Raw genomic sequence first — 26,584 nt, 5'->3', positions numbered from 1 at the left:
CTGGAGCCTCTCCTCCATTCCTTCATCACTGACCTTGGTGTCTGCAGGGCTGTTGCTTTTATGTATTCTTACTCTATCCAGCTGCAGTTGCTGTTGTACAGCAACTTTTTAGCAGTCTTAGACCATGTTGTCCAGAAGTGCCACCATCATTGCTGATGGGCTGGGCATTGGCAAGCAACGGGTCTGTCTTGGAGCTGGCTGACATTGGCTCCATTGGACGCAGAGGAAGCTTCTAGCAGCTTCTCACAGAAACCACCCCCATGGCTCCCTTGCTATCAAAACCTTGGCATGCAAACTCAATACAGTTGGTTAGACTGTTTTCCTATAGCCTTATGTTGACAAACTGATTAACCATACATCAGGTGAGAATGCAATCACTTGTGCTGAAGTTTGTTGTTTTCTGTCATAGCATGAGTTGAAGATAGTTTCCCAGTGTCCTGGAGATTGCTGTTGCAGTTGTGCTCTTGGAGCTCTTTGGTCTGGGCTGTGATCCAGACTTGGACTTTTGATTTACCTTGGTGTTTTTGGAAAGAGGGAGCACAGTGCTTTACTTTCCGAGTTTATTCAGCTTCTTCAGCTAGTTCATGGCACGATGAATATTAAAGTTCTTTTGGCATTTGTAGAGAGAGAGATGGCTGCCAGTGGTACTAAGTGAACATACTCTGAAACTGGTGTGAGACTGATGAGTGATAATTGTTTACAAGTGATAAAGGGATCAACAAGGTCACAAGTGAGCCTGTTATCAGCCTTTCGATTGTGCCAAGGCAGTAGGTATTGATTGAGTTTGAAGTTGCTGTCACAGTTTGAAATAGGCTGCTGCCAATTTTCTCCACCATGTGGTAATTTATTAAATCAATTTTTTGAGATTGTACTATTTTGAGATTGTACTAGATTTTAGTTAAGGTGAGTATTTGTTTAGGTTAATTGAAATACTTACACAATTTGACTTTCTTGCATTAAGAGAAATACAAAATGTTAAATACATTTAACTGTAAACAGTACAGGAATTAGGTAATTGAGTTAACTGGCTAACCTTAGAAGGCTGAGGAAAGTAAAGGTGTGTAGAAACAGTGGAGCAGAATTTTGTGCCCTATCGTTTTGTTTTCCACTTTAGTGTAATGTTAGTTACTTATGTGGGAATAAAAATCTTTATGTTCAGCTAAATGAAACTGTTGCTTTAAGGAAAATGCTGTAGTTTACACCCTTCCCTGAATTGTGTGGAGTCCTTCTTTTAGTGACTTCTAAGAGGTGAGGACTCAAATTCAGTGACTGTTAACAGCACAAATAATATGGTGCCCAGTCTTTCGTGATTTTTTTTTAGGTGTCTTTTAAAGTTAAGTAATTTAACAGTTAAAGCTCTGGGTTATTTGAAAGCTCCTGAAAGTTGGTAAAGACAAACAGACCTCGGCCTTTCATCTATTACTCATCATGTGATGGTCAGATGAGAATGACCAACTTCCTTTGAAACCTTTTGCATTTTCCTCATCTATCTTTCTTAGAATATATTGTACAAAATCTATTTCAATGCAGTATGAATATACACTATTTCAGAATTTGTCTTCCTTACATATCAAGAGGTTCCTCATATCATAATAACCTGCTTAATTTATATAAGTATTTTTACTTTCATTATCTTAGTAATTGCACTTGTAACTGGGGCTGGTCCCTGGGATCTTTTGTGAAGGTGACCTCTAAAATTACCTTTACAGACTAAAAGGTAATGCACAGTGAAGAAAGAGTAATGCTTTTGTTTTAGCAATCTGTGTGTTGTTTGTTTTTTTTAGGCAAGTTTTATTTGCTTTAGGTGCTCCCAATGCCAGTTTGGTTTCTTACCAACACCCTTTTAAAATTAAGACAAAATACTTGCTTTTGTAGTTCTGTTTAATGGGCCAAGCTTGCTCTCTTTGTTTGTTACCTTTAACGAAGCCACATGCAGTTTCTGATGGAAAACAGCCAGTGGTATCTGTTTCAGGTATGACCTTCTAATTGTTGTAAACAAAAGGTTTTTCCTGGGAATGCTAAACTTTGCAATGTCTTTTCAGGTACCTGGTTTGTGTATCCAAGTGTTTGAAGTACAGAGAGTACCTTAGAGTCATCACAAGTTGTAACGGGACATACAGGACTATAGTAGAGGATTTATACTCTGCTGTTCAGATAAACATACAGTATAAGACGAACTGTTTCAGGGGAGTTGTTTCTATTGCAGATACAGCATAGTTTTATCCAATCTATAAAGTAAGCTGAATTTTTAATGTGGTCTTCAAAGAATGTTGAAGCACTGGAGATGTTCGGATCTTTTGTAGATTTTGAAGACGTCAGTTAAAATGAAGATCTATTGTGTAAAGAAATTTTTTTTTCATTTGTTCTCTTGACCTTAATTTACTGAGTGCATGCTTATGCACATCTCTGAGGAAAAGATGGCTGTTATTAGTCCCTCTTAAGAATTTTCTAATTGTTTTGAAACACAGCCTTTATAGCGACACCAGGTTCTGAAAATTATCTGGGATGATTAACTCTAGTAAAATTGTGTATGTGTCCCGAGTATGTGTAGCAGTTATAAATTTTAAGGATTTCACCTCTCTAGGTTTGGAGTAGCATGTTTACTCTTAAAAATTACTAGCCAAATACTTCTGTTAAAAAAATCTCTGCTTGTGTTTTGTAGCTAGCATAGTTCAAGTCAGGCAATGTCAGGCAATGTTGTTATACTCAGTCCTGGAAAGAAAGCAGTGATACTAAATGATGGAAATGTATTCATTCTGGGAGATATTCTTTCACTTCTATGGAAGAGAATTTCGGAAATGTTATTTTCCCTTGTGTATGAGCATGGGGATGATAAAGCCTATAAGCAGAAGCTCAAGTTTATGCTTAAACAAATGCAGCTTTTAGCACTGAGGGTTTGTCAGAGACAACATATGTGTTTCAAAATTTACTTCAGTGTTCATGTGGCTGAGTGCACTTCAGTGCAGTCCTCATATATTCATCTTAATGAAATCTTGTGTGGAGTGAAAGGCTGGGGAAAACTTGCCAACATACACCTGAAATGCTCTTTCTTTTCAAAAAGAGCTGCTTAAAGGCAAGGATGCCTTTGTGGAAGTCCTGATGTGAGAGGCAAGAGATGGGTCCCTTTTGACTTCTTAATCTCTGTGTTCTGCTTCTTTTTCATCTGCAGGAGTGTCTACCAAAGGAAATTTAAGTACCAGGTGTTTGCCAAAAAATCAGAGAAGTGAAACTGAACTAAAGGTGCCTGCAGCTGCTGCTTTCATTCCCATGGATCCTGTTAGAAGCACAGGAGATCTGACAGGGCAACAGGTCAGTAAAAGCAAATTTTTCTTGCTCTTAAGAGTGTGCATAGTCGAAAAATGGCAGAAAATCTTTAGGTTGAAAACTTGAAGGTTTTAGAGTGCTATTATTTTTGCAATCTCTTACACTTTTTGCCTACTTACATGGTGGCTTGCTGGCAAAAATTACTTTTCCACTGAAATCGCTGGCCCACCTAAGCAGAACAGAAGCTTGAATGTGCAAATTTATGTAAGTGGAATATAACTGGGGCTATGTAAGACATCTCTCTATGTGTGTATGTGTACAGAGAGCGTAGCTTTGAGTAGCCCTGTATCTATCTATATGTTACTGGCCAAACACACAAGAGGTGATTTCAGTCTATTCAGTTTCATTGCACTAGTCATATTGCTTAGAAACAAGACTTGTAAAATTCTTTTTGGAGACCTTTTTGGTATGTCTGCTTATGTTAGGAGTATAAAGATCACTTTCTGTTTTTGATAGTGAAAGTTAAAAATACCTCTGAACAGTACAAGTACCTTTATCAGATGATACTATCTTTGGCTCTGCTTTGAATTGTCTGGTATACTCCTGTGACAGAAGGTGATGCTTTTCCTACAGTTTACTGCACTAGAAATTTCAGACCAGTGGGGTTTCTTTTGGAAGGCTGTTCTTGTATTGTGATATCCATAAATCTGTTGAGAGATGCCTGGTTTGTATAGTACAGGGACTACGTAAGTCATTTGAGTACTGTTAATTGCCTTGCATTGTCATCTTGGGCAAGTCTGTTACTCACTAGGGTTTGGTATGTGTTCACTTACAGGTAGGATCTAAAACTTCTCACTGCTTCTGAATCACTGTTGTATTATCATGCAGTTAAATCTTGTTCTTTATCTGGGCTAAGATATCCTTGTCTGTGTCTTCTTTGTGCTGAGTAAATGCTGTGTGCCTTACATGTGCATTCAGAAGTCTGATGTGAAGACAGGTCACTCAGCTGTCATTGATTTGACAGTGTCATTGCCCTTCGCATCCTTCAGCATGACATCCTTACAACTAATACTCATTTTTAGGATCCTTCTTGGACTTAGCTGTTTCCATTCGTCCGTTTATCAGTACTTGCATTTAGTAGGCTGGAATATAGATCCACTTTGCAAATGATGCTGTTCAGTGGCACATAGAGGAATTTTACAAATAGCTCCCATTATGCAGAATCTTTATGTACATGTATCTCTTCCTGCTAAGTATCTACAAGTCAGATGCCTTCATATGTCACATTAAAATCTGTTTTCTTGTATGGTGTGTTGATTGCATTGTTTAGAGAATTTTTACTCCTCTTTCTCTGTGAGAGCTGTTAGGATAGAAATGATAGAAATGGTCTTCGTGTTTGTGTGTGGGTTTTTTGTGGTTTTTTTTCTTTTTTTTTTTTGTTTTGGTTTTTTTTTTAATAAAATACCTAATATGTGAAGTCTTGATTGGAGACTCCAATGTGCTTTTATATTTTTGACAATAAAATGTGTTCGAAGCTTTTTCTGTTTTCTGTCTAATCCTCCTGGAAACTTTGTACTCTAACTTTGAAGATAAGCTCTGAATTACTTGAAACAAACAGAACAAATACATGTTACATACTGTGGAAGAAGAAGGTTTCACAAATTTTTTTTTGCAAGGAGTTCTCATCAGCGCAAAACTAATTTTCTTCAAGGTGTTGAGAGTGTGTCTAGGGAGAGCTGATTGCTTTACTTTTAACACACTTTATGCTGTTGTACTGGTAGGTAGCTTAGCATTCTGATTTACCAGAATCCTCTTTTGAAGACAATGGATTGAGTTTTGCTTTAATATGAATCTTGGCAGAACTGATTTACCTTTTCTCCGTTCAGATGGACTTGAGTACCAGAATGGTGAATTAGAATTTTGGAAAAGATTTCAAAAAGGTCTCGTTACCTATGGAGCTTTTCTGGTGATTTTAATGAAGCAGTGGTTTGCTATACTGGTCTTGACCAAAATTTCGCATCTTCCTACTTCCCGTTTGGCAGAAGTTGTTTGCTGCTTTCATTTAAATTGTGGTCTTTCAAGGCATGGTTTATAAAGTGAGAGCATGTTCCATTTATGTAGTAGGTTTCATCTAGAAAATAGTGAGTTATGAAACTGAGTTCTACCCTGACCTGTGTAGAAAGGACAGAAATGTGGCAGGAGGCAACCATACAGTCTTGGCCTCTACATCATTTGTCATCTTGTTTTGATGGCGGAGCTGCTGCTGTGTATAATTCCACAGCTTCATTTTGACATGTGTTATGGTATGAGTCTGCCTTTGAGAATTTTGGTGTGCTGTCTATCTGTACCTATGGGTGATACGAAAAAGCACAGACTAACTTTTCAGGTTTTCCTCTTCATCCCACTAATGTTTGTCTGACAATATGTACATAGGTTTGAGTAATAGCTTGAGTACCCTCTGTTAAAATGTCCTTCACGAATGTGATCAAGCTTGTGCCTATTATATGAGTGAAAAATGTCCTGTTACTTTTAATTTTTCTTAAAGGAGTTCCATCATCAGGCTGCCAAAAAAAAAAAAAGTTCAGATATTTTTAGCATGGGAAATGCAAATACTTCAACCTTATGTTTAGTTGAAGTAAAAATTCAGTTAAGACATTCTCTCTTTATTTGTATGACTGTAAATAACCTATGTTTTGGAAGGAAACTCTGAAATCAAATGTCCTTAAGAAAAGCCCTGAAATGTGATTTGCCTTATGAAATTCCAATATTTTGTTTTATTTTACTCCCGTGGAAAATATAGTGAAGTTAAAATAAGGGTATACTGAAGAGTCAGGTGTGTGTAACATGAGTCTGTCTAAAATCATAACTTTTTTTAAAAGCGACATAGCTCTTTAATTGTTTGTAACTATTGTTGAAGAAGCAATTAGCTAAGAATGGAAGGGGGCACTTCCTTCCTGATGTATGTAGATCAGCTGCCGTTACTGCTAATGAGGGGAGAGCAGCCCAGTGTTTGCTTTGTATGCTCAAGGGTGGTTCTGTGAGGTATTGTGTTAACTTGGCCGAACTGCAAGGCATTTCTAGCATTCTTGGATCTCGTGTTAAGCACAGTATGCCCTCGGGGAGATTTAATGTTTGAAGGTTTGTGAAAGTCTAAACTGAGAATAAGTAAATCAGATTAAGTGGAAATACCTAAACTCTTTTCGACAGCAGAATAGTTTTACTGTAGCTTTCATCTTGGGATTTTTGTTTGCGCTAGCACTAGAGAACCGAGTAACCGATAACAAAAGTTTTTGATAAAGAAAAACAATTTAGAACTGTTTATGTTTGAAAGCACCAGAAGTAAGTAACGTCAGTAACCTCAGTAATCCGAGGGACTGCTGCGAACGCGAACAGCACTATGCCCTCTGGTGGACATTGATAACAAATACCAGACCGATAAAAGATGCGTTAAAAGAACTGAAGTTCTGGAGTCTGTTAAAGGTCCGGTTCGAAAAGTAGTTAAGTACGAAGGCAGCAAATAAGTGATTAAAAGAAAAATGCTTGTGGAAAAGCATGAAATTTTTGTGTATTAGAAAAATCTTTCAAAGTAAGAACTTATACCATCTATGAACAATATATTGTATACAGTTTTTGCTGGTTTTTTGTGTTTTGGTCATAAATGCTAAGGCAGAATGTGTGGGTGTTGGGTTTTTTTTCTTCTTACTTTTTATTTAGGATCCTAATATAGTAAAGTGTGAACTTAGATTTGGATATTGCTGCTGTAGATTTCCAAGTCATGAGAACTTACTGCCCTTTACCTAGTATGAACCAATGGATATTGTATGTCTTAAAACTTTAGCCAAATGTTTAATACTAAAGTTAGCAGCTTGCATTTGAATTACAAGTCTATTAAAAGAATTCTCCACAATTTGGTAATTTGTTTCACTGAACTGTAGTTACATTAAAAAAAAAAAATCATGTTTTATTTCCAGTTGAAATTTGCCTGCTTCTAGTTACTAGGTCTTGAAATGCTTTTAATATCTTATGAAATATTTGTTCTCCTTTAGAAAGTACTTTCTAAAACGTCACTTTAAATTTTCAGGTCACTAATGAAGGAGGAATGAAGAGTGCTTCTTTAAAGGATTTGTGTCCTGAGGACAAGAGACGCATTGCAAACTTAATTAAAGAACTTGCTAGGTAAGAATAAGCATCACCTGAAAATGCATTGTGTTTAAGGAGAGTCATTCCTCTAATTAACATCAAGCAATATAGAACTGCTTTATGGAACTGAATATTTGCATAAGGTAATTTTTCTTGCTGGAAGAGATATGAGCAATGAAGCAGCATGATCCGTTTTTCCTTGCTTCTTGACCCAACCCCCCCTCTAAACACACTGAATACAAAAGCCAGAGTTTTATGACCTGCAGTAGTTCATCCATAAGAAACATGTCACAGGGCTAGGGTTTTGTTTGCTGCTGTGTCATGTGCTTTAAATAAACACGTATTGTCTTTTGGAAATGACAGGCTTTGTTCATATGAGAATTTGTAGTGCTTATTTGTCAGGGTAACCTCTTACATGACATGCCATGTTAAAGGTGGATTGGTGATCTTGTGGCTGAAACATGTTAATCAGTAGTTGAACTGTTTGCACATGCTGAGCAAGAGTGCAGTACAATTTTAATTTATCTAGACAAATTTTCTTTTGCTTTGATTAATTCATTAAAGTTCTCCCTATACTGTGAGAGGAGAGGCTGAAATAGTGTGAGTTTCTCAGCTTTAGCAAACACTTTTTTCAATGTTTCATTCCAGTGCTAGTTGCACTGGATATGCTAAGTGATGTGAAAATAGATTGAATTTGAGAGAGGAGGTTTTGCCTCCCCCTCTGTGTCCCTAGCACTTCAGAATCTGTGGAAATCTGCTTTTTACATAGGGGCCATAAAACTGAGAAGGAGCACATGGGACTTTAGCAGGCCCTTGCACATCAGGGGGGAAAGTCTGATGAGATGATCTTGGGTCCTTTGTGCTGAAAGTTAGTGTCCATGCTAAGAATTTAAAAAGAATTTCAAAAACTTAGGAGGCACAGTTTTTCTAGAACAAAATGTAGGTTCTCAGGTATTAATGAAATGCATTTTGCCATAGATTTCATATGTCTGCAATAATTGGCAAGCATTACTGTCCTTTTTATATTGGAAAATTTGGGCAGTGAAATTAAGTTACTTGCTCAAGGTCATGCAATAAGTCTTGGGTGCAGCTAAGAATATTTTCTCTCTGATTATCCTCATCCAGTGGACCATTTTGCCTGCTAATAATTTTTACCAATATAGGATTTCTTGCTATACAGTATTTTAGTAATTTCTGAAGTTCTTCATGCTTGCAACGCTATTTTATCCTACCTCATGTGTTAGAAAATGTCTAGTTAAGGCTGTCATAAAGAGTAGATTGCTAGAAAGGCTGGTAACAAATTGTCAGATGTTGGAGCTATTCGGACACTGTTGCCACTGTTGATATATAGAGGTATATTCTAATATTAAAAAAAGCCTTTTATTACATTGTTCCTTATAATACACTGCTCCCTGGTGAATAGTAGTACACTAACTCATTTGAGCATGGGATTCTTCTTAAATCTCAGATGCTGTGATTTTTCCCTGAGGACAGTTTGATATTTCTGCCTGACATTTCTTCGAAGAAAAATAGAATGTGCAGCAACATTAATTTTGAAAAGTAAAATTAGTGGAACACTATTATTTTATACTTAGTTCTCTTTTATTTTTAAACCTAATCTTATTTTTATTGGATGTTATTAAAAGTCCTTTGCAGAGTAATAGGGAAGTTGAACTTTAATTCCGCTCACCTCGTCACTTTTTTAAAACTCTCCATAATTTTCATCCCTAGTTTGTACAGTGATGGAGGGTTTTTACATGCAGTAGAACATTCTTTGCTATTTCAGAGAAGAAAAAGAACCAGCAGGATGCTGAAAGTTTTCCAGGAAGACTGTCCTGCAGTAAATACTTGGTATAATAAAGACCTCTCTTGACCAGAGCTGTACTTCACTCTTCCCTAGGTTGTTACTTTTATGAATGAAAATGATGGTAGTTCTGGCTAATTCCTGCATGTTTGTTGCAGGATGGTGGACAGAAATAGATTGGTCAGTAACTGTCTGTATGAAAGCAGCTGTAAAATTCTGTGGAAACCAGCAGCAAAATACAATTAACCCCTTGCTTGAGCAGCTTAGGATACTGGTCTCTCCACTGGCTTCTGTGACTGCTGAAGGAGACCTAACATACTTTCTCTTCCTCTTTCTTCTCTTCCTCCAACTCTCATTCCCAATATACTTTTGAACATTGGGAGGGCGTGTGCCTGCGCATTAGCTAATATGCTGCTGTGTAAGATTTTGTCTTGATGTGAGTAAATTCTAATGCTGGCTGTATTATTAACCTTTCCCTTGAAAATATCAGTTACTGGTCTGTAATGCTCTGCCGCTGGGGATTCTGGTGGCTGACATCAACATTAGCTGTTAGGGACTTTATGAAATTCAATTTTGAGACAGGGTTGAAAGAATGAACTCTGCTGATCCTTTCTAATCCTCCTTTCTAGGCTAAATAATATTAGTTTTTGCTCTGTGCTGCCACCTGTAAATCTAACCATTATTTTGCCTTTCTTTGAACAGGAGGAGGGGTGGTGGTTTTAAACTAACAGAGCGGAGATTCAGGCTGTATGTGAGGAAGGGATTTTTTACAAAGAGGGTGGTAAAATCCTGGCACAGGTTGCCCAGAGAGGTGGTGGATGTACCATCTGTGGAGGCACTCAAGGCCAGGCTGGATGCGGTTCTGGGCAACCTGACCTAGTTGAAGGTGTCCCTGCTCATAGCAGGGGTTTGGACTAGATGACCTGTCACAGTTCCTTCCAACCCAAAGTATTCTATGATTCTGTATCCAGTTTATCTTCTGTCTTTAGGTGAAAAGAGAGACAAACTGGATCCAAACTGTAAAATACTTTAATGTTGAAAATTTGAACTTTGTTTTCATTGTGTCAGCAGATTCTTTTCGAATTGTTTTTGTAGGTGAATTTCTGAGTACAACAGGTCAGGCCCATAAGCGCTAAAGTGCTTTGTGGTAAATGGGAAATTCTCTAGTGTGATCAGCCATTACTTTCAAAACCAACTGGCATGGCACCTTCATGTTTTCAGCAAGGTGCTACTGATGCGGTGGCGAAAGTGGCAGGCACGGTAAGACAAAATTTTAGCTCTTCCTATGAGCAGAGTCATTTTAAGAGGCAAAAAAAATACTTTCTCTGAGCTTTTATTACTGCAGGCTACTCCTGAAGCAGTCATTAGCTTATGTAATGAAATGTGCAGTGACATGGTGAAGACACTGAAAGATTCCTACTCTTGTACTCTGCGCCAGTGACAGCACACATTAGCCTCTTCCATGAGGGAGCGGTGCAAGGTCCTCTAGGACCCAGCCAGTTGGCTCTTGAGCATTAAGGACTTGCTAGACACCATACCAGGAATGGGTACGAAGTATTGTGGAGTGAAATATTTGAAGTGGTATGCAGATTTTGAGAACGCTCTCTGTCATGGCATTTGGCTGAATGGAGAGGGTCATAACTTCCTTTGCAGAGAGAGTGAATGTGTGCGTGCTTGCAAGCATTCACTTCACTCCTGACTGATATACAACCATAGTACTGTGATTTTCTAGCTCCGACTATGACATGTACATCATAAATACTTCTTCCCTGCTGCACAGTTCACATGTGCCTGTACAGCTCACATAGGCAATTTGCTTTTGAATGAACAGAGGCATTGACTAGGTGAGGCAGAATGGTTCATGAAATTTTAATTTTTGTTTTTAGTGGTGAGAATTGGTACCTGTCTACTTTGTATTCTTTCTTCCTTCAGATAAGATAAACACGGAGAAAGCTGGCTCCCTGTTGTCTTTGCAAACAAATCTTTGAAAGCAATTTAGGTAGAAAGGTATCATAATACCCTTATCCACCCAAGGGAGGGAGTGATTGCCCTTTTCAAATGAGATACAAGGTGGTTTTCGCTATCAGATTAGTGTCTTTCTGGCAAAGACCACTGGCATGCCCAGAATGACTTGTACCCCCTGCAGCTTGTTAAACAGCCTTCAGACAGCTCTTTGTCCCTTATTGAGAAAATGCTTCCTCCTTCCTAAGTCCTTGGATTCCTAAACTCTTTGTAGGGTGCTGGCAGCCTGGGATGCTAGTCTTTTCTACCGGCATTGCTTTTCACCCTGATATGAAGATGAAATTGACCAACTGCAATTGAAATTTTCCTGCAAAAGGTGAAAATGGGAATCAAAACAGAAGGTTAATTTGGTTACAGAACTGGAAACCATTACAAAGGAGGACAGTAAAACTATTGTAGCGTGTATCTGCTGTTTAAGTGTTTTTCTTTCAGCAGTTAGGATCTTTGAAGGACAACTTGCCTGTGGAAGCCCGTATTACAAATCTGCAGTGTGTAGCCTCTTGGGTTACTTTCTCTCCTGGGTTACACTACCTCATATTTAACCTGACTTTAACTTCAATGTCAAGATCTTTTATTCTTTCTTCTTTGTTTGTGCTACTTTAGGAGCAATATTGTGCTGCAGTTCTCTTAATTGGTCAGGCAGTGAGACTGCAAATGAGATATCCCTAAGCTTGTCTGGAAATTACTTCTCGTTGATAGGGAAAGCATGCCTTGGATTATTGTATCACCAATCACACTTACCTTTTGTGCTTAAAAAGTCATTTGTAGCTATAAATTCATGCTGTGAGATCTAGTTTTGTATTTTGCAAGTTGCATATCATAAAATTTATCCATTGTGTAGCAATTTCAATTATGTCTTTGGATCGTTAGGGGTTTTGTTATTTTATTTTTTTAATTTATACAAAGTGCCCATGATACTTGGGTAAAATATATCAGATTTGTGAACAGTGTCCTTAGACAAAAATGCTGCCATTATTTCTTCCTGCAGTGCTTGTATTAAAAGTCACTTGGTGCTCACTTCTGCCACAGGCATGTTGTGATCAACTCCGGCATGAAACTTCTTGTTTCATCTTTCTGGAGTGCATCTTTCCCTTGGAATACCCAATTTCATTCCATGATTTCTGTGTGTGCTGGGCTTTGCATGATTCCATTATCTTAGTCCTTGATCCATTTTTCCTCCCCTGTGGCCTTGCCTGTTCCAGTTGCCATTCTTTGCTTGGAATTTAAGAGAATGATCACCAAAATATTTCCATCTTTGCTAGCTAGTTGGCAGACTAATAGCAGGTGAGTATTCCCTAAAAAACTAAATGTTCCAAACAAGTATAGGACAGATCAGTGAACTTCCCAGTGTCTGTGTCTCTGTTTTTTGTTTATTTTGTCTTCTCTCTTAACTTGCTCAGTTACAGTTCTTAATGCATTCAGATTTCTCTTTGTAAAAGCTCAATTTTTTTCTAACACTTTTAAAAAATAGAAAACACTATTTTTAATTTGCCTTTTCAGCTCTTCTTTTCTTTTTTAAAGATTGTAAGAGCCTTCAGTCAGGAAGAGTTCTTTTAAGTTTTGTCCCTAGTGTAGTGTTGATGTGCTATGGCTCTTTCTTGTGCATGCCAGTTACTCAATAGACAAGTAAAAGTTAAAGCGCTGTTGACCTGTGCAGTGCTTCAAAAATTCCACCTTGAGAGCATCAATCCTGCATTACTCAGTGGAATGAATCAGTGTCATCAGCAAACTTGTTGATCAATTCCTTCTTCAGATAACACAGAACTGCTAGTATCAGGAGTGACTTGGGAGCACACCATAGTATCAGAAGTGGACTTGGGAGCACACCATAACAGTTGGAACTGGGGAATTAGGAATTAATTTGAAACCTAAAGCTGATGTCCTAGGAGGATTTTTTTGTCAATATATCTCCATTATGAATTTTTATTTCCTACAGAGTAGGTTTTTTTCTGTGAAATAAAAATAAAATCTTTTATGGAGATGTTTAGAATTACATAGGCTTTGAAGTGTTGAATTTAGAAAAATCTTGAACAAAGCTGGTGTGTATTCTGTGACATCAGATAGGTGGATGTAAACTGCGTGTAAGAAAATGGTCCTGGAATAATTCCAAACAGCTGGAATAGTTCTACTGATTTGTCATCTTTGCTCTCAGCTATTGGTCCTCTATTTGTTCCTGCAAACGATGATACTGGAGTTGGGACACCAGCATGTTGCCCAGTGGAGTAGTTGTGCCCTTTGTACTTGTAGTGTCTTTATTCTTTCACTGCACTTTTCTAACCACGGGCAGATGAAAAGCAGATAAAAATTCTGTTAAGGAGCCTTGTAATGTTTCTGTTTGGCGTCAGTGAAGTCTTCCCTAATTCTGCTAAAAATTGTCTATTCTTTTTCTGCCAGAAGGCAGAGAAATAAGTATATATAGAAAAATCTCACTGAGCTATGTATACGATGTGACATAAATCCAGCATAATCTGATGACATTCTTGTATTCCTTTTCTCTAACTTCCTTTTGCCACCTCCTGTGAGTAACTGTCTTCTCTATCTTGCCTGCCCTTTATGGGCTGTCTCCTGCTTTGTGATACATAAACACATACTACCACATTTCTTCTAAGATCACTTACTGTTCTCAGTCATTTACTGCATAAGATATGTGGCACAATATATTCACGTGTCTGGGAGTATGACAGCTTGCTGTGATCTGTGTTAAATACAAACACAGCACGTGCATGTGATGCCGGCTGATATAAGTCACAAATTGGAGAATCTAGAGATGGGTAAAATCTGCTAGGTTTAGTCTAATTTCTCTAGTGCTCTATTCTTTCTTACCTTACTTTAGGCCAGGCTAGATGAGGCTTTGGGCAACCTGGTCTAGTGGAAGGTGTCGCTGCCCACGGCGGGCGGATTAGTACTACATGAGCTTCAAGGTCCCTTCACACTCAAACCATTCTGTGACTTTCTTATACTGTTGTTGGATTTTACTATTCTTGGGTGCTCAGTGTTTCAGTTGTCCCTTTTTATAGTGCAGCATCAGTCCAGCAGTTAGGAAGCAAGCTTCCTCCTTATATAGAGTCCTGGAGATGAGACTTGTTCTTCCTTTCCCTTCTGATTTTATTTTTCACTGTTCTTGTTTCCTTCCTGTCTCATCTACATGGTCATTGCTGTCTTCATTGTCTTTTCCAATTGATGTGTTTTATTCTGTTCTCTACATTTTTGGTTTTTTTTTCTTTTTTTTTTTTTTTTTTTTTACCCTAAGAAACAGAAAACATTCTTTCATCTTTCACTGATTACATGAGGGAAAGTCATATATGCTGTAGTCACTTATCTGATTGCTCTAGATTCAGAGAAAACAAACTGGTTGTAGTTAGGTGCAAAAGCCTGAGTCTGCAGCCCGTGGCATGTGTAGTGTTGTTGTAACTGCATCAGGGAGCAAGGATGGATGGTAGATAGTCTTCAGACATTTGTTGCCTGCTTAACTAAGGAATAGGTAGTGCTAGGGTGGAACAAGAGTTAATACAGCTGTTTTTCTGATGTGTGCACACCACTTTTGACAACCTTTGACTGGAGGGAAAGGGGCCTGAGAATGAGTTGGTGAATTCTGCAAGGCGCAGGATTGTAAATGAGACCATGGACACATGAACAATGTAATGTTTTTATACTAAATCCATGCCTTTTTTTTTTTTTTTTTTTTTTGATCCAGAAACTTTCCAATTAATAGTTTGTTCCAAGCTTTCAGATTGCCCTAATTTACAGAATTTGATTATATGCTCTGTGTTACTTTTCCGTGTCCAGGGTTGTTGAGAAAAGGTGAGTTTCGGTATTACTAATTACTTCCAACTTCATGCAGTCTGCTTGAGCTGTTGTGGGAAGGGCTGTGGGTTCATCTTAGAGTTGGGGTATACTGCCTGTCTATGGTTCACCCCTAGAGGTGTGACCCAATTTTGGTATTTATGGCTTTTCTGCTGGAATACTGAAACAAATCTGTGACTTCCTAAGGGAATGTCGAACAGATGACTAGTTCTCTGTTAAGAATGTTAATGAGCCTGATGAGCAAGTGGAAGGCTTAGTATATATGTGTTATATAGGTATGTATTATAGTGTCCCTCCTTTCCTCTTCCTATAGCATGTTCCACTTAGAGGAAGTTAAAGTTGAAGTTTGCTAGTTGTACTGGTTTGGTCTCCTGTCACCTGTGTTGTGGCAGCTGTTTCATCATCATAAAAGACTGAACTTTAAGAGCCTTCAGCAACAGAAATTGCCTAAGTGCAGAGCAATAATATTTATTAGTCTAAGCTCATTACTTAATATTTTTGTAGAGGTTTTATAGAACCATTATTCCTAAGCCATGTTTTTTAGCATAGTTACAGGATCATTTGTGCATAACGGTCGTCTTGCCTACGTGATACCAGAATAATTGTTTTTACAGCCTGCTCTTGAGGTGCAGAATAAATGATCATTGTAAACCTTTCTCACATTGTCATCTTTTAATCTTGATCCAATTATTTACACTGAGCAGCAAGATACAGGGTGCCATGGCCGCAAGAGAAGGGAAAATTTACTCTTGCAGCTTGGTGTTTTAAAATCCCCAGAAGAGGACAAACTGTTTCTTTTGTAGAAAGCTGAAAAGAAAAATGATTCTTTTCCTGTACTTATATTTGACCAGTAAATGTGAAAGAATTAGTTTACAGATTAAGAAACAGAAGTTTCCTTCCTGTCTTGGTAGCTAAGCTCTCCCATTTGGATTGCCTGCCTACATGCCCTGTTTGCTAAGATCCCAGTGTGTCTTCATTATGACTGCAGGGAATCAAAGTGCACAAATCTAATTGTGGGTTTAGGTCCTTACTTTGCTGTTCCATGCAGCCCATTGATGTGCATGTACTGTAGTGAGACCAGTGTCTTTGAAAAAATAATTTATTGCATAAACTTATATGCATCTTCCGATGTAATACAATAAAATAAACATTATGTGGAATTCACCTGTTTAAAGGTGGAGAGGGTGATATCCATTTACCTGGGAAGCGGAGGAGTTGTAAGTCAGGCACTGTGGTTATGGGCATATATATTATTTTTCTCATATTCTTTTCAGGGTAAGTGAAGAAAAAGAGGTGACAGAAGAACGGCTGAAAGCTGAACAGGAGTCATTCGAGAAGAAGATCAGACAGCTAGAGGAACAGAATGAACTTATCATCAAGGAAAGGGAAGATATCCTTTAAAAATATGTGCGGGGGCTCACTGTCTGAAATAAAAAGTGAACTAGAGAGAAATAATTGTTCTAATTTACGGCAGAGAATAAATCTGCATGTGCTGCCATTCAAAAGCAATCAGAGAGATGACTTGTCAGCCTGTGATGCTGGTTCATTTGAGCTTAAAACTGCCATCCAGCTGTTCCTGTGATGTTGTTTTGCTATGAAGTAGATATTTGTCAACTAAAACCGACAATAAGTAATTTGTGCATTAAAGTATGGTTATAGTTTTTTTTTCTTTTTTTTCTTTTTTTTTTTTTTTTTTTTTTTTTTTTTTTAATTTATTTTATTTTACTTAATCCTGTTAGGTTGTTGTGACTGGGTTCTAAAACTTGCATGACATTCCAATGCTTTCCATGTCCAGAGAAAGATAACTTATACTGAGAACATGTAAACTGTATGCATGTACTGGGGAATTTAGCCAGTTCAGACTTCTTTTGGTGTAGTTTTTGTTTGGTGGGTTTTTTTTATATGAAGTTAGGCAAATGTCTTTTCTTGCAGGCTGTGACTTCCATTTTTATTAAACTGCATATGTTTGGTCCCAGTCCTGGAATATCACATGCAAAGTCAATGTGGCAGGAACTACAATTTTCCTTCAGTGTGATTTGATAGACTTTTGCAAAATCCTCCTGTTCTCTTCTACATCTTTGATGTTAATGCTTTCTTGTTTAATTCCTCATAAGGCTAATGGTTGACAACAGTGGGACATGGAAGAGGCAGTGCTGCAACTACAGCAAAAGCAAATATTATGTGGTTCACCAGGAATTGTATTTCAAGTAGGGAGGATACTAATGCCATTTTAAAAAGCATTGATGAAATCTAGTGTGCAATAGCATTTTCAGTCCTGAGTAATTCCTTCTTCAAGTAAAAAATGAAGTCAGTGACAGAAGTTGTAGAGAAGGGTTACTTAAGATGGTGAGGGGCCTGGAGAAGCTACTTCATGAGAAAACACTGAATGTGTATTTGTGTATGCTTATGAATAGTGAGTGACTGGCCATGTGGACGTAGGTTGAGATAGTGGTAAGCTGAATAGGGGGAGAGACAATGCTGGAGAAAAAGGGACTGTTCAAGGTATAGGCCTGTGTTGGAACAGAAATATATGGAGATAAATGGTCCACAAACTTACATGTGAAGTTAGAGGAGGGTTCTTCAAAATTCGAGCAATCATATTTCACAGTTAACACATGAAGACTTAACACAAAATAAGCTTTTTTTATGATGGAGTTTGGTTGGCTTATGTTGTCTCTTGTCAACAGAGGATTGCCCTTGATGACCCAGAAGATCTCTTGTAGCACAGTGGCACTTAACATTGATAGAAAGAATTTGGTCTGTTTGTACTAAATAATATACACATCAACAAGCTTAGTCAGCCATGGAACAGTTCCTGGAAAATACTAAATCTGATCTGTTTAAGAGCCATTAGATGTGGCTACAGCTCTTTTACATTGATTTCACTAAAGCCAGTATTTTGTTGTTTATTACATCTTGTGCATTCAGTCGGCTCGTGAATGTGGGTGGGATGTGTGTTCCAGATTAATATTTTTTAATATATGCACATAAAGCTTTTAGTAATTCATCTGAGGTTTATTTGGCTACTGGGAAGTAGGCATGCTTGCTTGGTTTTTTTGCATGGTTGTTTTTTTTGCCCCCCCCCCTTTTTTTTCCCCCTTTACTAGAAATAGATTGCATAAGCATGAGTACTTTTTCAGAAGTCTGGTAGACATGGCAGAAGGTTAATGCATGCAATTTTACACTTCATAAAACTGCAAACCTAGAAATATAAAACAAGGTTATAATTTTAAACAATATAATTTTAACTACTGCAGTACTTGCCTATCATACATGAATGATTCAAGATCCTCAATGTACCTTCGATCAGTTAATTTTTTTATCCTAAAGCTTGTTGCAGAGACAAGAAATGGTAGAAAGTTGAATACAGATTCTGGCTATTTTCAAGTACAGCAACCCGAAATTCTTCAAGTTCTTCTGAGATGTTTAGAGTTCACTCACAAATAAGATAGCAGGGATGTAATTTCACAAGAAAAAAACCTTCTAGTCTGGTAAAATCTATTTTACTTACTTTTTGCCCCCATTCTCCAAAACTAATTTATTCTCTGTAAAATTACTTTATCTAGACTAGTGTTTAAAATTATCCTACAATAATAAATTGGTACTTCTGATATAACTGCAGCTGTCTGGTGAAGTGTAACTTCAGCTTGGCAAAGGTTTAAAATGAATAGCACGGGGAACGTGGGTTGTTTTTTGTTTTTTTTTTTTTTTTGTTTTTTTTTTTTTTTTCCCCTCAGCAACATGAGTTTTGTTGTTTGATTTTCTTCTTACTGAGACTCTTGCAGTGAAAATACACTTTGTGTGCTTGAAATCCCTACTTTAAAGACAGATTTCCTTCATTTTGTTGTGGTTGGTGGGTTTTTTTTTTTGGTGTTTGGTTGTTTTTTTATTTTTTTGTTTTTTTTTTTAAGAAGCTATGTGCACCCATCTATTTAGATTCATTGCTGATGGACTATGACAAAAGCATTGGGTAGTAGGGGGTAGGTGGAATGCAGTGATCTTGCTGTAATAACCTAATAATACTGATAAAATAGTGTCTGCAGCCTAAGCTTGCATTTGTGTTGGAATTGGTCAGTGCTGTCTGCATAGGGAACAACAACTCACATTTCATGCAAACTTGAAATTCAGTTCTATCCTTCCATTGCATTTGAGTAGTCCTTAGTAGGGTGTGCATTTAATGGAGGACAACCCTGATGAGCACACTGTGAATTGTAAATAGGCCAACCTGTTGTCAGGGTTGCCCAATAGTTGTTATCACAGAATTAAGGACAATTAGGGACTTAAAGTAGTTGCCTGACCTATTCATTTTCCCTAACACAATTAGACCTGTCATACTGTCGCACAATTTGGCCAAAAGTAGATATTTTGGCTTAGTTTTTCACAGGGTCTTCCTGCTTGAAGCTAACTTCTCTCTAACAGAACTTGATCTAAAGTGTTTCAATCAGTTCTAAACCCAAAAAAGGATCAGATCTTTATTTTGCCTATATAAAACTCATGTAGCCTTTTCTCCAAAAAGATCTAGTGCTGCTGTTCTTTGGAGATGTGATGCTTAGTGGTGTGAGGTGTGCATGCTGTGATGATATCTTTTGCTGTTCTAACTGAAATTTACCCAATTGGGCTGAACAGGAAAATCCAGTAACAGGTGCTCCCATTCTTTTGGTACCCTCCACGATGACAACATCTTATAGCTGTGAGGATGAAAATATGGGGGATAAATTTTATCTTCTGAAAGGGAAGATTAAGCATGCGGTAGAGAGGAAAACATATATGAAGGCTGCACTGGGGAAGTGAGAACTAGAACCTGACTGGAAAAGGAGACTTGGAAAAGGAGGTTGGGCTGGGCATGGCTGATGTGAAAGAAGTGAAGCCTGTGACTGACAAGTTCAAAAGTGTTTGGGTTAAGCAGTCAGGGTTAAGGAAGAACTAGGACAAAGGTCTGTGATCAGAGAGATAATTGTGAGACAGCCGATGAAAGCAGGGATGAGTCTGTTCAGTGTATTCAAGCACCCTCCAAACTTTGAAGCAGAATGTGGGACTAAACTCAGTGTCCCCAGAAAAGGCTCACTGTATGTAACCTACCTCTGTGTCTTCCTCAGCATCCACTCTTAGTATTTGCAATCTCTTTGCTTCTGTATTCCTAGATCATGATGGATACATACTGGGTAATGGAACTATGCTTCTAGCAGCAAGTCTAAATTCTGGCAGTGCCTTTGGAGTGTTTGACTTGCAACTTCAATGTTCTTAGTATTGATGTTCCATTTGCATTTTCAGAATAAGGAATGAGCAGTGCATACCATGTTATAGGCTACGTACACTGCCCCTTCCTCCACTTCTGCTGTGAGCTCTTAAGAGAAAAGCTTCTGGCTTTCCTTTTTCCCTGGCATATTTTCAACCACCTATTATTAATTTAGATCCCAAATATGATTAAATTTAAGAAACAGGAGAATATCTTTTGTAAGATGCCCCAGTACTGTCATGATAAATGTCTTAGGAAAAAAAAGATAATAATGAGATTATTAAGAAACAAATACTACTGTTATTTCAGAGCCCAAAGAAATTATGTTATGGTCTTTAGCTTTTCTTGTTATCACCATTAAGGATTTTTTTTTTTTTAATGTAAGTTTGATGATGTTGCATAAATGAAGAAGCAGAAGCAGCCTTAACATTTCTGTGAAGATTTATTAAGTGAGGGAGAGGATATTTCTTTTAAAAAAATTGTAAAAGATGGTTACTGAATTCTAAGATGTGCTGAGATTATTATTTTGGATGCAAAGAATGGGTAGGTAAAGGGAAGAAGAGATTGTGTTCATTACAAACTGTTTTGTCTTTAAATTTAAACTCATCAGCCCTAGTAAACAGCTGTTTTGGTTTATATTTAGAATGTACCCGCATTACATAAATATTTTTTTGGGAATTTTTTTCTGACTGAACACAAAATCTGTTGATTTGAAGACCCTATCATGTTCATACAACAAATCCCGTATGATTTACTTGGCTAGTCTTAAAATTGATCACAGACTCTGTTTACATATGCTTTTAATATTGTAACTTAGGACTACTTAATTAGTTGATATTGCATGCAGTTAACATGAATATTAATTTAACTAAAACAGTTCATTTGCTGATATTGTTAGAGATAGAGTATTAATTTGCTGGAAGAATAATGGGCTTTTTATAAGCAGTATCTAGAGTCTTTCATAAAATGCTTTTAGTTTTGCCATAGTACTGTTCATTACATTCGCTTGCATATACTCATAAATTAGTGCTATTTATGTATTTTCTCCTCTTCCTATCTTTCTGTGCTAGTAGAATGTAGAATTAGTATTTTTCAAAAGAAAAATAGTTGTTGACTTGCTTAATACCAAAGAACAAACTGATAAAATGCAGGTATCAGAGTACAGAATATACTTTTTTGTTCTGTCATACTTTTCTCTATAATTTTGAATTTTCTTTTCTGAAAATGGGGATAGAAATAGGTACTTCATCCATGTCCTCTGTTTTTTTAAATCTGACCCACCAAGTTGTCCGAATAGGTGAGGACACGAACCAAAAGGCTTCTCATAGAAATCCTTTGGCAATGTAGTTAGTTGAACATGTGATCTTTGTGTCGTGCTTAAGATAAGTGAGCGTGTGCCTCCCCAGGGCTGCCCTTTGCAAAAGGATGGATAGTCTGAACCAAAATGACAATATGGAGTGTCTTAGGGAAAAGGGTCTGGAAATTAACAGTATAGATAAGCATGTATGTATGAAAGTTGAATCCCTGCCTTACTGCCCCTGTCCCTGAAATTGATAAAAGGCAAGAAGAAAATTCCTGTAGAGAGAAAAAATTGCCATTTGCAGGAAACTCATGCCTAGTACTTTTGAAGGTCAGGCTATTTATTTAAAACTCAGTATCAGTTTTAGGGTTTAACTTTGGCTAAGTCTGAGGGTGATTTTTGCTTTTGTTACCGTTTCTGAAGTGTGGTGGTATAGTTTGAGATGTTACAAACTGAGAACTGGAATGACCATAATTGTTTTTCTTTTTATTTCTCAACTTGGCTCCCTCAGCTTATTGTTTTAATTCTTTTCCCTATCCATTTTTCATATGTAAATGCATACTATGTATCTTTCTCTGCATCATAATTTGCTTGAATGCATGTGAGGAGAATAAAAAATTAGTATTTTGCTCCTTTTTTCCAATTTATCCAACTGCTTCACGCTTTGAAGGTGTTTCCCTTACTGTTTTTATAGGTATCCTACTGGTAAATGTTTCTAAGCAACCATTATGGCTGATTGAATAAAAGCTGAACTTATTAAAAAGTCCCTGAATATTTATATGCTATTCTGTAACGGCAGTATTGGCTAAATAATGTATGTATTTAAGAACTTCTTAAATGTAGAAGAATCAGTCAAGGACTATTGGGTAAATAAGGTATTTTGAATTTTTTATGAACTTTTAAACTAAAACAAGGTGAAACATATCGTAATGTTGAGTGTTCAAATGGATCAATGACTGGAGATTCATTTAAAGCTCAGCTTTCTGTGTTTTTTCCTAGCTTGTGCCTTAGAGCACAAGTTGTGTTTTAGAGCACAAGCTAGCCTCTTTCTCCATGTTATGAAATCTAGAATCAACAGGCAGCATCTAAACAGTCAACATCAACCTCTGTATAATGAGCTACATAGCTTTTTGCCCTACAACCTCACACTCAGTGTCTGAGAGATGGTACTGTCAATACAGAAGTGTAGATGTGGTATAAGAGAAGCAGAGTTGCTTTGTAATTTATGCTGTAAAGTGTAGAATGATGTTCTGTGTGTGGCTTACTTGAGAAGGCTTTCACTCCCAGCATCTCTGGTATAGAATTTTGGAGGCTCACCGAGTTTAGCGTCAAGGGCTAGTAGAATTCTCATACTTACTTCATGAAATTGTGCTGCAGTGATCTCTTCATGGTACTAATGATTTCATGTTTCTGAGGTGCAGTCTAGCTAAAGAGCTAGAGTTATGCTTTGCCAGGTTGTTGGTAGCTGTTGGTAGGTATATGCTTTACGGACAGCCTGTCTTCTAGCTATGGAGGATGAATGGTACCTTAATCACAGACATGATACTCTCTCTACTAACTAACTGGTGTTGATCTCAGAATTGGGTATGATGATGAACTGCCCCACTCTGAACCTAATGGAAGAGACCCGTAATTAGAAGTGCAACTTCAGCCACGACAATCTTCTATATCAAACATCAGGAAAAAGCCTGAAGCAGGTCAGGTGAAAGGTATTTCTCTATAGAAATCGGGCTACTAAGAACGACCATTTCACAGGTGAAAGGCAGATCTTTTTTCGGGCACTTAGACTGACCAGGCTAGGTACCTGACTGAATCTGGCCCCTGCTTTTGTGGCTGTTGCTGGAACATTTGGCTTTAGACATGTGAGCTTTCAAAGTGATGTTCCGAGTTAAATTTTCCTTTATGTCATTTGGAAACAAAGACTGAGATCTTTTAAAAGGAGACACAAATGGGAAAATGAGATCATTAATTGTTGAAGCTGGTACTGTAACAAATTGACTAGAAATGTGGATTCAGAGAAATTGATGTACTTTATCCTTCCAAAATAAATGAATTCTCCATCTGCTTCGGCTTCTCAACTATAATGAGGACGTTGGGCTGACTCTGTTATTGGTTTTTCTGTCTTTCTGAACTATTTTGGAAAGTTTAAACATTTCTTGTATGATTAAATACACTTTCAATAAATCAATCTCATAATAATTGTTGTTCAGGAGAGTTCATTATTCAGTTTAGTCTTTTAAATTACTGTTCTTCTTTAAAGGATTCTTCTGACGTAATGGCTTCTGCTAAATCCATTTGCCATGCTCTGGCTTGTAATTACTTTAGATTTGAAGAATAAAATGAATGGCTTTATTATTAATCAGTAGCAAATTTGTCTTACTGTTTTTAACCTTAGAGTGGCCTTCGCTCATGAAATAGTTTTAATGTTCTAGATAGCAAAACACTTCATACCTCTCTTTCAACAGAGATTGAGTGAAAGCAATCAGATAGTTTTGTGTTTTTCCTCTTCTACCACCCCCTTCCCCAATCAAACATTTGTCATGGTGACTATCATCATGTGTTTACTGTTGTATGCTGTCAGCTGCTAGCCCTCTGAAAGGTTAGTTTTGCTACCTACTTTCAGACTGTAATTTTTTTTCAAATTGGGCTAGCCTTTATTTTTGCATTATGCTGTGGAAAAAGTACATTGCACTTAAACATAGCATTAATTTAGCATTGGCTATTACACCAGTAATTGGTCTATTTGAACTACGTCACTGTTTATGCATGATGAAAACTTAAAACAATTTATTCCTTTCCATTGTTAGGCGATTTCACAGTTTTTATTGACAATGCTTTTGTAGTCAGATGAGTTGTGAGTCTATGCTGTGACTTCTAGTATCAGTATGCCATCTTGAAGTGAAGTTTTACAGCAGCTGAGGCTGGACAGAGAACTATCCTATGTGAATCTTCTATATTTGGCATCAATTTCTTGTCTGTAGTCTCTGGTAAGGTTGTTCAAAACCATCCTTAATTTTAAACTGCCAGTCAAATGCAAACTAATAAAAAAGTATTTTCAGCCTTGCTAAACTTCGTAGGATCTAGTGGATGTTACATTAATATCTTATTCTCAGAGACTGCTTAGAAAATGAAAGTGGGTAACTTGTAGAGCTATAGACATTCAATAAATCTCAGCTTTTAATTTCTTTAGGGATTCATTGCTATAACAGCACTGTGTTGGTTTTGCTTCCTCTATCAATTGTGATGTTTAACCAGGGCTAAGAATTTTTCAAATAATGCTGAGGAATTGGAGAAAACATCCAAAGAGGAATGAATAACATCCTTGAAGTCTTAATTCCGTGGCTATCTAGGAGGTCATTAAAAGTATAAGTGTAAGACTGAATGGAATTTGTCCAGATAAAACATCGTCATAAAAGACTTCCACCTGTACTTCTTAGCCTTAATTCTATGTGCATTACATCTCCCTGCTCTAGTTTCAGGAATTGTAGTTTTTCATTTCATATCTACATTTTTCAGTTCACGTACTAGTATGTTTATTTAAATGCATTTTTAATTGTGAAAAATGGTAAGTTTTTATTGATGGCACTTCATTATGGTCACTTTCATTGCGTATGTGTCAAGAGCTTTACGCACAGGCTGGCCCCTTCTGGGGACAAAAAATACCCCGGGGTTATAGCACAGGGAGTACAGTTGTAGTAATAAAGATTATGTTGCTGATAAGTTCCCCTCAAGGCCCCATGATGGTAATACCCCTATATTTTGTCTTTAAAGAAAACTGCTGAGAGGCAATAATTTTTTTTTTGTATGCGTCCCATTTTCATTAATGCATGGTAATTGATGGAGTTGCAGTGACTTGTAACAGTAATGAGTTCTAAACATAAGAATGCACTCCTTTCTAATAAGTGAGCACTGCTGGGGTTTAAAAGCGTACTAAATCAGTTGCTTTAGTATGAATTTATTAGTTTTTTTCAGCATTAGCTTTAATAGTAGTTATTTACATAAGCGTACATCCCATTAACCGCCATCAGGGCTGGAAAACATGCTGAACTGTTCATATTTTCATATAATTATTGAACATAATGGTTTCATTTGCATTTCTAAACAGTGATGTTTCTGTCAGGCTTGGAAATAGTGTCTTTACGCAGTCCCTATTTCACATCCACTTATTTGACATCGTTAAATTTTATGCTAATGTGCTTCCCTAGAATGTCATCAGTAGGACAGATGCTTGCACTTTAATATACAAATCAGAGATGCTTTTCCCTCCCCCCTCCTCTGAACTGCAAAAGAAATAAAAAAGCATATCTGCACTTTTTAGATATAGTTTCTTTCATTCTAAAGAATCTGTAAGAAATGAAACTTGGCTTTCACCCTACTAGTCGCTTCCAAATACCGTAACAGATACCTTCTTTATGAAGGGTGGGGCATTATCCTCTGCATGGAAAAGGAAGTTTCTTCTAAAATTCAAGGTAATTACATGTTAAAATAAAGACTGTAACCTTGAGTTTGCCTCATGTGTGAGGCACGGTGCCCTATACAGCAAGTTGCAGATACAGGCGGTGGTCCATGGGCTGTCTTTCCTGGTGGTGGATCATTGCTGTGAACAAGACTCAGGAAGAGAGCAGTTTCAGCTGTTAGGCTTGGTGCTTGTCAGCAGAAGTGCCTTTGGAATTGTACATTGTCAGGTTTTTAGTATTACATTTAAAATGGAATTTTTTGTTTTGTAGTTCTGCAAGCAGAGGTACGTGAGCCCTTGCTAAGCGGGGGTGGTGGTGGTTGTATGATCAGTGTTGCTTTGATTCTTTATATGTATGTAAGAGCTTTGATATTTGTACTGAAGTTAACAGTGGAAGCTGAGCTTCAAAAACCTGAGAGAGAGTGCCAGTAATTGCAGTTTTGAATGTGGAAATAACAAAATAAATAAGTAAAATCAGCACCGCCACCAAAACCACATGGCTTTTTTTCTGTTTCAAAATGAGTATGTCACATCTTGTTCTGTATGAACTTTATCTTA

General features: G+C 37.3%; 1 protein-coding gene across 1 annotated transcript in view; it reads left to right on the top strand.

The window, feature by feature from the left end:
• The first annotated feature begins 124 nt into the window (after positions 1-124).
• KIAA1328 (KIAA1328 ortholog) overlaps positions 125-26,584 on the top strand; it is a 140,175-nt gene continuing 113,715 nt past the window's right edge. The window contains exons 1-5 of the mRNA XM_010015451.1: positions 125-181; positions 1,876-1,972; positions 3,170-3,309; positions 7,346-7,440; positions 16,309-16,424. Of these exons, the coding sequence (XP_010013753.1) occupies positions 125-181; positions 1,876-1,972; positions 3,170-3,309; positions 7,346-7,440; positions 16,309-16,424 (505 nt within the window). The remainder of the gene's footprint in view (positions 182-1,875; positions 1,973-3,169; positions 3,310-7,345; positions 7,441-16,308; positions 16,425-26,584) is intronic.

This window comes from Nestor notabilis, unplaced genomic scaffold (genome assembly GCF_000696875.1).
Source record: "Nestor notabilis isolate BGI_N333 unplaced genomic scaffold, ASM69687v1 scaffold5305, whole genome shotgun sequence".
Lineage (NCBI taxonomy): Eukaryota > Metazoa > Chordata > Aves > Psittaciformes > Psittacidae > Nestor > Nestor notabilis.
This window is presented reverse-complemented; position numbering and strand designations above follow the sequence as displayed.